Source organism: Kryptolebias marmoratus, linkage group LG2 (assembly GCF_001649575.2).
Source record: "Kryptolebias marmoratus isolate JLee-2015 linkage group LG2, ASM164957v2, whole genome shotgun sequence".
In the NCBI taxonomy this organism is placed as follows: Eukaryota; Metazoa; Chordata; class Actinopteri; order Cyprinodontiformes; family Rivulidae; genus Kryptolebias; species Kryptolebias marmoratus.
Genome location: NC_051431.1, coordinates 28,127,629 through 28,138,153, shown reverse-complemented (window position 1 = coordinate 28,138,153; position 10,525 = coordinate 28,127,629). Strand labels below are relative to the sequence as shown.

The window sequence follows — 10,525 nt, the reverse complement described above, 5'->3', positions numbered from 1 at the left end:
GGAGGGAGGGGGGAAGGAGGAGGGGAACTAGTCATTCTGTCTCCAGTCGATGTTTTATCCGTTTGTTTTGGGACACTTTGCTTCTGATAAGCGGAGGGTTCCTTCCTAATCATACATCCGTGAGCCTGTTCTTCTGTGTTGTTCTTGTTGACAAAGTAATGAGTGAACAGGAGCTAAGGTTGCGTCACCCACGAAAGCAGAGCCGACCCGGCTGGCCCTACTCCGGAGCAAGAACCAAAAAGGCAGGGACCGGCCTCGAAAAAATGCTGGTGGAAATGCACGCAAAGCAAGCGGAGTAGAGCTGGTGGAAAAGGGGCACAATTAAACACGCATGAAATCAGTTCAGACATCAACCCTCACCCAGTGCTAATTTGCTGGATCTGGAGGTCCAGTTCCAAAAGCTGAGGGTTAACTTCATTCTGCACTGAATCACTGCTGGTATCCATGTTTAAGGGGGAGCCACACCTTACTGACCTGGGACCAGTAATGTGCTTATACTGCCAACTCTGCTATTCATTTCATCTGATATTGTAAACACTGTAATATTACAACACATGGAGCTTGATATCATTTCCCTCCCCTCTGTCTGGGTTTATTCATCCATTTTTTTCTTTTTTATCCGTAGTCGAGTCACAGGGGTAACAGGTCCATGAGGGAACCCCAGACCTCCCTCTCACCAGTAACACTCTTCAGCTTCTCCTGGAGGATCCCAAGGAATTCCCAGACCAGAGAAGATATTTAATCCCTGGGCTGAGTTCTGGATCTGCCCCAGGGTCTCCTACCAGAGAAATGTGCCTGGAAAACATCTAATGGCAGGCGCCCAGGAGGCATGATCAGGTGTCTGAACCAACTCAGTGGACTCTTTTTGATGAGGAGGAGCAGCGGCTATTCTTTGAGCTCCCCCAGAGGATGGAACTCCTTACCTTATCTCTAAAGCAGAGTCTAGACATCCCACGAAGGAAGCTAATTTCAGCTGCTTAGATTGAGATCTTTATCTCGGTGATTAACTGTTATTGTCAGTGAGTTAGTCAAACCAGAGAACCTATTGAAAAGTCACATGAGGTAATAAGCTAATGAAGAGAAAGTGTTTGGAACTTACACAACTGGAAACACCTTTGGAAAGACAACACTAGCCTCAGCCAAGTACTCATACAGAATCCGCTGGTCGAAATCATCTGTGGTGTACTTGACTTGGGTGGCCTAGAAAACAGAGCAAGGTAAGGAGTAGGGCTCAATCATGCTGTTTAAACTGAACCAATCTGTTATGGACTAAACTTTAGGTCCTCACCAGCACAGTAAGCAGCAGAGCCTGGATTTTTGGATCCGTCAGTACCTCTTCATCCAGCAGAACATTGGACTCTGATACAGACACCTTACGAAGGTGAGAGTTCCCAATTCTTTGTGTCTCTGTGAAAGTAACATTACAGGGCGTTTTTAAAAATCAGCTCAAACCGACAGATATAAAAAACAAACTTCTTCTCTCACCTATCTCATAGTCGTTCTCTGCTACACGCCTCATCTTGGGAGGAGTGGTCATCCCAGACTCCATCTCTGGTCTCTTTGGTGCTTTGGAGTCTGATATGAGATGATCAAAGCTCTTCCTAGTGCCTGGCCACCAAACACAAAGCAGACATGAGATTTAACACTGATGATGTTCTGATGGGTACAGAACGCACAGAGGAACGACATGTACCCAGGAGTTTCTTTGTGTTAGCCTGTGAGGGCTGGCCCATGTCCAGGCTCATGGACTTGCGTGTTCGCGGGCTGATCTGACCCATAGTGGGGTAAGGATGGGTGGAAAGGTAGCGGTCTGAAATCTGAGGTGATGTCCACGGCTGAGGTGCTTGTAGAGTTCTGAAATAAAGATATTTCAGATTGGCCATGAAAAGTTTCAACAGGTTTGTCTCAGTAAAACATAGGTAGATGGAAGAACGATAACTCACCTGCAACTGGGATCACTTATGTGAGCCGAGTACGTCTCCATAGGCACAGGGTCCATGGAGACATCGGAAATAAGGAGGGACTTCCTGTGTTTGAGGCTGCAGCGACTTCTGACCTCCTCTGATACGGTGAGTAGAGCTGAAAAGAAAACAAACAAAAGGAAACCAAAACTGTGTCAAAGAAGGTTTTTCCTTCAAAAAATTGTTTTGTTAAAACAGGCGGCAGCTCGCCAGCGGGCCCTATTTGAATACAGAGCCTTGTAGATTCAGCTAGGGGTATCAAATTTCCTTACCACAGTGTCCCGATGGCGGTGCAGGCCCTCACCTTTTCATTGACACCTCTTTTGACCATCTAGGGCTCTCCAGAGCCAATAATATCCACCGAGTGTCAAGTTGTGTGAAAGGACAGCTCTGGTGCTGATTCTGATGCTGCAGGTGTATAGTTAATCAAATTCCCAACATGATGATGTGCAGCATGACTGGGTTGGTTCTAAAATGGCTTCAGGAAGTCCATGCAAACATTGCAATCTGCTGGTGGGCCTGTGTGCTTTTGTGCGTAAAGCCCAAGAGACTTTGTTTTGTGGGTTTTTTCGAGCTAAAGGATGGCATCAGAAGCTGTGGAAACCATCAGAAAAGGACTTCAACAAGATAAGGATCTAAACAACAAGGACAGTTTCATCCCAGACCGACATAGGTCAGTACCTTCTTTTCAACTCTCACCAAACATTGGAACAAAAACTTTCTGTTATCAGAATTCCACAACATTGGGCTAAATGTCTCCATGAAGACAGAAAGAAGGGAAAAGGAACAGAAAAAGAACAAAAAAGCTCTTCAATCTGTGGATCCTTTTTTGTTCCTTAAAAAATAAATTGATTTAATGTATATATATATATATATATATATATATATATATATATATATATATATATATATATATATATGTGTGTGTATAAAAACACCCATCTTTCCCTATTTTTCCACATTGGCGGTTCCACTTTCACATAAAACTCGGGTCCTCTACCAGAGGCCCGAGAGCTTGAGGGTTCTTTTTAGTAGCTTAACTGTTCTTAAGGCTGCACTCTTCTTGACAGAGATCTCTGAGGTTGTTCCTGGGATCTGTTGGAGCCTCTCTTCCAGTTTGGGGGTCACAGCACCGAGTGCTCTGATGACCACTGGTACCACTCAAGCCTTGACTTTCCACAGCTTCCGTATTTCCTCTTTCAGCCCTTGGTATTTCTCCACCTTCTTGTGCTCCTTTCTGATGTTACAGTCATTTGGGACTGCTACATCTATCACCACTGCTTTCTTCTGTATCTTATCTATCACCACAATGTCTGGTTGGTCAGCCATCACCTGTTTGTCAGTCTGTATCTGGAAGTCCCACAGTATCTTAGCCCTGTCATTCTCCACCACCCTTGGCGGAGTCTCAGACTTTGACTATATATATAGAAATATTGAATTCTAGTCAGTTCTTTTCAACAGTGTGGTGCTGTAGTGAGTTTAACTACTCTACTAGTTGTTTCACATGCTACTGTGAAATTTACAGATGAATATTTGTTCTTACCAGCCAGATAAGCCACACTCTGAGTGTTGACCTCAAACTTGTCACATTTGAGATGTTTGCTGGTCAGAGTCAGCAAGGTGTGCAGGATTCGCACTGTCCTCGCCACAGTGGTGGGTGATGGGTGTCTGTAACCTGAAAGGAAACAAGGGAGATGTGATTATTTACAAAATATTGAATTCTACTACCATCAAACTGTTGATTGTCTACAAACCACTGAACACAATCGCCCTTATACATGGATAGTTCTCTACAAAAAAATGAACCCAAACACCATCAAGTTCTTGTGATCGTCTACCATAACATTCCATCACCCTAATGTTCTGGTGATCATCCACAAAAAAATTCACCAACAGATTTCAGTGACCACCTCTAAAAAACACTGAACCCAAATCACCATGATTTGGGTTTTTTTTAGAGGTCCTGGTGATCATCACGATCAAATTCTGGTCTGAAATGATCAGAAAGTCACAGTACTGATCCAATTGTCAGTGTTTAAACAGTGACTCTCTGGTTCTGAAATACTGAGCTAAATTCACGAACATCACTTACATAAATCTGTAGTTGATGTAGAGGAACAAACTGTGTAGATTTATGTTTTCATATCATCAAACATGAATCATTTTTCTGACTATCCTTTTTCTAACATCCTTATCACTGTCAGAATATTTTTCAGATCGCACTATGTTGGTTCTGGTATTAATAACTATTCTGGGTTATTAACATTTACACTTACTCTTTAAGAGTACTTTTATTTTTCATTATTATTATGAGAGAACGTTTTGATATAAATTCATATATTAGGCCTGACAGTATTTCATGATTCATCTTTTCATCCCCAATTTTATCATAAAAATATTGGAATCATTTTAATCACAATTTATTCATTGACTTGTAAATAATGTAAATATCCTCTTTTTGTAATAAAACCTCTTAAAATGTAGACACTTTGTCTTTAATCAGAGGTTCAAACTAAGCTAAGATCCCAGAGTCCACTGCATAAACCTGAGGTACATTTTTATTTATACACTGAAGATGTTTGTTACATTGATGACAGCGTTTTTCTGATTCATGTTGTTGGCAAACCTGTGATCCACCTCACCTTTGAGCAGGTGGCCCACCAGAGCGAAGTTAAAGTTGGCACTAAAGTTGAGGCCCACAAAATGATCCATCTGCTTGCAGTGCCACTCCAAAGGACGCCTGATTTCCATAAACACTTCCTCAGGACTCTAGAATGGCAAACAAGTTCTAATTAGTTGAAAATGATCAAATATATTGACATCTTTAATTTGTTTGGCAATGGCAACACACATTTAAATGTGTGGACATAGTAAAGCTTGCTTTAGACCTGCACAACGTCAAACATTTACCATTAAGGCATTATCAGTGTACGCAAAGAACTGCAAAGAACCAGAGACTGAACCAGAGTTTCAAAACCCTAAGAAAAACAAACATAAACCAAGCTAAGACTAGCTTTCAGTATTATCATTGTTGTTTTTCTTTATGCTTGTTGTTGTTTATTTGTTTCACTGGTGGATTTTTGTTGCAGCATTACAGCACCACACACAAGCCTGTTGCAAAAGTCAGCCAAAGTTTTGGGTCATTTTCTGTGTTTCTGTATGGATGAGAACAGCTGTAGAAATGGTTTTCTTTACGAGGATATTTTTAGAAACACTACAAGTTTTGGAAAGACAAATCTTTCTGCGTGGACAAGACTTCAGTCTTTGGTTGGAAGAAAAAGGAACCAAAGTCCAAAAATCAAACAAACTCAAAAACCAAGATCAAGACCACTCAGAACACAAGTCTGGATCATTGAAAGGAAAATATAAAGAGATGAGGGCCTGGTTTAGCATAGTAGTATAGATAAAAGTAAACATTTTCAGCCTAAAATATGTTCTGCATTAAGAGAAAAGTCATGTCTTTAAGGTCCTACAACATGAAAGCCTACTGAAGGAAGAGCTGAGTGTTTCTTTACAGTGAGATGTTTCAACTCTACCTTGTCATTGAAGACACGCATCGTGTCCAGAGTGTGGAGGTTCTGCTCCAAAAGGGCCGTTCCAGCAGAGTATAGGTTGACTTCATCGAGCTGCAGCACAGCTACTGCCACCCAGAACAGAGCTTTGTGCATCGGAGAGTCCTGCAAACACATACTCGTTTAGACAAGAACCCAGAACCTCAGAGGAGGACTGTTCTGGCACTGTCAGAAACAGACAGAGTGTAAAGAAGACGACAATCAATGTCATGACTGAACCTCTTGGTCACAGGCCCCTAACGTTCTGTTAAACTTACCAATTACAACAGAAAGTAAGGAAGTAAGTAAACTTTATTTATATAGCACCTTTCACAGACATAAAATCACAAAGGGCTTAACAGAAATGGAGACAACAAAATAAAATCAGTGAACAAAATTAACAGAAAGCCAGACTGAAGAGATGTGTCTTGAGACTTTTTTTGAAAGAGTCAGTAGATTCGGAGCAGCGCAACGCTAAAGGGAGAGCGTTCCAGAGCCTCGGGGCCACCACCTGAAATGCTCTGTCACCACGGGTTTTAAAATGAGTTCTAGGTACCGACAGCAGCATCTGATTTGAAGACCTCAGAAGCCTAGACGGGCAGAGAGGCTTCAGAAGTTCTGATATATATTTAGGTGCCTCACCATGGAGTTAAAACCAATATTTTAAAACGAGTCCTAAAATAGACCCGGAGCCAATGTAAAGAAGCCAGAACAGGAGTTATGTGAGCTGTTCTGTGAGTTTTAGTTAAAAGCCTGGCTGCAGCGTTTTGCACAGACTGAAGGCGAGCCATGGAGGATTTACTCAGACCCACCAGAAGGCCATTACAATAGTCTAAACGAGAAGAAATACAAGCATGGACAATCATTTCTAATTCCTTCTGTGATAAAATAGCTCGCAGCTTCGAAATATTCCTTAAATGGTAAAAACAATTGCGAGCTAGCAGTTTGCAATGACTGTCCAGAGACAAAGAACTGTTAAAAACAACACCCAGATTCTGGAGACTATTTTTCATAGAAGGATTTAAAAACCCAAGATGCTTCCTGATTTCTGCGATTTTGTCATCAGGAGCTACAATAAGCGTCTCAGTCTTGCCGGCATTTAACTGCAGGTAGTTATCATCCAGCCAGATTTTATTGTCAGTCAGGCAATTGCTGAGTTCAGTCAATTTATAAAGTTCGGAAGATCGAAACGAACAGTATATTTGAATATCGTCAGCATACACATGGTAGGAGACATTCCTGTAGCAATTTAAAATAAAACATATTGGGTATATGTACAATAAAAAGAGAAGTGGGCCCAAAACTGACCCTTGGGGCACCCCACAGGACAGCTGAGCAACATCAGAGTGAACATTATTCATAAATACAGTAAAAGACCTATCAGATAAATAAGAAATGAACCAATTTAAAACAGTGCCAGAAAAGAGGAAGAGAAAATGAGTACAAGTGAATTCCCTCTCATTATCAAAGCTAAAGCAACTGCTGGAGACTAATTGGCAAATGATATTTTCAAGAAGGTTTCCAAAGATTTTCTCGAAAAATAGTTGCAGTTTTCATGGGTGTCTAAAACTCTTGTCAACTTTAATTCTGTAATTCTAGACGCTAGAGTTGTGACACCTGGAGGGAGCTGTCCTCTGAAAGAAAACATCCAAGGCTACAGCCCCAAATGTCACCGTAGTGTTGGTATTTCTCTGTAACGTTCTGTTGTAGTCGTATACCTTGCTGAGAAGAGGCTGCAGCTTGGTCAGAGCGATGACAGTGGCTTCTATTAAAACTTGGCTGTTGTAATTGTCCGGTCCCTTTAGACAGCTCTCCAGACCCTGGGAAGGAGGAAAGAAAAAAGAAAAAACATAAACAACACATGAAAAAAGAGCCAGTGGACAGATGGAAATAATTAGCTGCAAAAGAAATAATAAAAAGCCTTTATAAATATGCTTTAAGCACATTTATTTACATATGTGTTTAAAATTAAATATTGCAAACTACTGCATTCATGAGCTCAACTCATTGACAATAAAAATTAAAGGCCTAGCGTTCCTTGAAGGAATGCATATCACCCACCACCTTTTATACCAGAGTTTTAAACTGAGATCAACTTAGGCTGGAAAAAGTTTAGGGACCTGTTGTAGTCGTCTTGCTCAAACCTAGAAAACATAATTAATGTGATCTGTGAGCACTGAGTATTCATTCTAATTGTGAGTGACTCTCAGCTACTACTGAAAAAGATTTTAGCTCTATATTTGTAAAACTGGCTGAGTGTTAGTCATTTTTTATGTTTGAAAAGGTGGATTAGGTGAGGTGGGCATCTTGAATCAAGTTCAGTCTGAAAGTTAACCAGTTTTAGACATACAACCAATGATTACTGTGAAAGCTTAATTAAAATCGATCCACTGGCTTATGAGAGATTTTGCTAACAAACAGACAAATAAACACACAAGAAATAAAATTATTGCTTGCCCGATTTCAGGATTTCAGATGTTTGGAGGAAGGATTTAAAGAGGGTACACAGATCTTCAGTTTCATGTAATATCAGATTCTACATTGAGCTCACTAAACTAAGGCCAGCCTCACAAAAACATCTGACACAGAAAATTACTCCCACATGTTCTGAAGTAAAGCTGGATCATTTGAAATAACCTGTATTTGCTCTCTGTTCCATGTTAAAGATACAGGATTTCAGTTCACTCTGAATTGAGAACCACAGTGATGCGTGTTTGTCTGTCTGAGCGCAAGATTACTCAAAAAGTTATTAATGAATTTTCATTAAATTTCGAGGAAACAGCGATTATGGTACAAGGAACAAGTGATTACATTTTGGCTCTGATTCAGTCAAAGGTCAAGGTCACAGGTTATCCTGTGCTCTAACTGTAGGAATGTCAAACTGCACAGCTGGACACCTCATAGATCAAGGATGATGCCTGTTGATTTCAAGGTCACATAGTCAAAGGTCAAGGTCACAGTTCACCCTTTGTTAAAACCTTCTGTATGCTCCAGCAGGTGATCCCTTTCTTACCTCCGCCAAGGAGGTTATCTTTTCAGTCGTTTGCAAGATTACATTACATAAAAACGAACAATGAACAAATCTGGATCAGATTTTTAGGCTGTCACAAAATAAAAAACAACTGCTAAAATTTTTTATGGTGATCACACTAATTTTTTTTGATGCTGTGGTCTTGGTGGAGGTTTGCGCTCTCTGAGTGCTTCTAGTTTGTTTAACAGTATTTCTAGGAAAAATTTTAAAAAAGCTTTTTTCCAAATCAACTGCCTAGCCTCTCTCCTGCCTGTCTGATTTCTCCTGACCCATTTAAGGGAACCAACTCGTTTTATAGATTTTTTTATCTCAACATATTTATATTCACTCATGTGAGGATTGATATATTTTTGTGGTTGGAGTCAAAAGTGCAGACTTGGTGGGGTACATTAGAAGGACTGCAGTCAGAGAGCAGGCCTGATGGAGGGAAGTGAAGGACTGCTCTTACTCGGTCTATGCTCAGGAGAGGACTGGCCTTGCTGAGGATTCGGATGATCTGTTTTATCTGACCATGGCTCACTCTCTTGCTGATGCAGCCAAACACCACCAGAGCTCTGGGCTGCAGAGATGGGTTGTACTGGAAGGCAAATCTGCAATTCAAACACAAATACAGACGTTCCACATGTTGCACTTCAACAAGCAGAAAATCATGAAGATAATTTAGGAGACTGGTACTTTTGAGCGAGCTCCGTCCACTGGTCCAGCCACTTGCAGGTTGGGATGTCTCTCATACAGGCCTGAAGCAAATGGAGACATATGGACAGGTGAGAGCGCAGACAGGCATACAGACGTCAATTAGCTGTGTTTGATTAGACAGATCTGGCACTTGTTTAAAACAATTTTACAAACATACAGTGGTATGTGCATATGTTTTCACCCTGTTTGCATTAAAGCCTCAACCTTCAGAAGCCACAAAATTAAATAAGACCCCCCTGTGAGCTGAGAGTCAAATGATCTAGTTTTAAATCCATGAAATCTGTTTTACCCCAAAATTTTGTTATTTTCTTAACTCCATGTAAATTCCACATTGTCCCAAAAGAGATGAACACTTTTGCAACCTACTGTTCATTATGATTATTATTATAGTGACTTTATTTAAGTAGAGCATTTCTTTGACACAGTTTGCAGCTAAGACTAAGATCCCAGGCCTTTCTGCATTAGAGGAACATTTATTCTTGCTGACCTCCATGATCTCCAGTAAGGCCTCGGTCACGGTCTCCAGGGAGGACAGGGCGAAGGTCTCCCTCTCGTACGAGCCGGGTGAGAAGGAGCGGTCTCTGTAGCTGGAGCGGAAGGCGATAACGGCGGCCGACTTGACTTTGCTGATGCCAAACAGCAGGTAGAACTTGGGCAGTGAGAACTCAGTCAGGCTCAGCCTTAGAACCTGCTTCGTCTCCTCTGGAAGAATTCATCACAACAACAAAAGCATTTATTTAATTAGTTAAAGGATTTTTCTTATAAACTTTTCTGCAACATGTGTATAGGATTTTTGTGACAAAACGATTGGATCATTACAAAGAGACAAACATACTGTTCAGTTTGTGATAGCTATAGTCTCTTCAGTTACCTAACCTCCAGGCGTAGAAACAAACAGGGTGATCTGTCTCTGAAGTCTACCAAAAAAACTAAATATTTTTTACACATTTGAGGCACGTTTCTGAGGGAAAAATGAATGTGAATATAGGGGAATAAATAAATAAATATAGCCTTGATTAATTAAAAAAAAAGTTAAAAAACAAAAACAACTGGACTTCTATTCTGTAGCTGAAGACGTTTCGCTTCTCATCCGAGGAGCTTTCTCAATTCAGAAATAGAGAGTGTGGAGTTGAGCTGCACCCTGCTGGACCTCTGCCTTTCCACCACTTATTTCAAGTTTAATGACAGTTTTTTCAGACAGAAACATGGTTGCGCCATGGGATCTCCAGTGTCTCCGATTGTGGCTAACCTCTACATGGAGGAAGTGGAGCAGAGAGCCCTGAACT

At 40.9% G+C, this 10,525-nt stretch overlaps 1 protein-coding gene across 3 annotated transcripts in view; it reads right to left on the bottom strand.

The window, feature by feature from the left end:
- nf1a (neurofibromin 1a) overlaps nucleotides 1-10,525 on the bottom strand; it is a 148,698-nt gene that overhangs the window by 12,530 nt on the left and 125,643 nt on the right. For all 3 annotated transcript variants that reach the window (XM_017432166.3, XM_017432168.3, XM_017432167.3), the window contains 12 exons: nucleotides 9,727-9,941; nucleotides 9,219-9,280; nucleotides 8,992-9,133; nucleotides 7,231-7,332; nucleotides 5,498-5,638; nucleotides 4,604-4,730; nucleotides 3,505-3,636; nucleotides 1,944-2,079; nucleotides 1,694-1,854; nucleotides 1,486-1,608; nucleotides 1,289-1,407; nucleotides 1,100-1,200 (listed from right to left, as the gene is read on the bottom strand). In XM_017432166.3, the coding sequence (XP_017287655.1) occupies nucleotides 1,100-1,200; nucleotides 1,289-1,407; nucleotides 1,486-1,608; nucleotides 1,694-1,854; nucleotides 1,944-2,079; nucleotides 3,505-3,636; nucleotides 4,604-4,730; nucleotides 5,498-5,638; nucleotides 7,231-7,332; nucleotides 8,992-9,133; nucleotides 9,219-9,280; nucleotides 9,727-9,941 (1,561 nt within the window). The remainder of the gene's footprint in view (nucleotides 1-1,099; nucleotides 1,201-1,288; nucleotides 1,408-1,485; nucleotides 1,609-1,693; nucleotides 1,855-1,943; nucleotides 2,080-3,504; nucleotides 3,637-4,603; nucleotides 4,731-5,497; nucleotides 5,639-7,230; nucleotides 7,333-8,991; nucleotides 9,134-9,218; nucleotides 9,281-9,726; nucleotides 9,942-10,525) is intronic.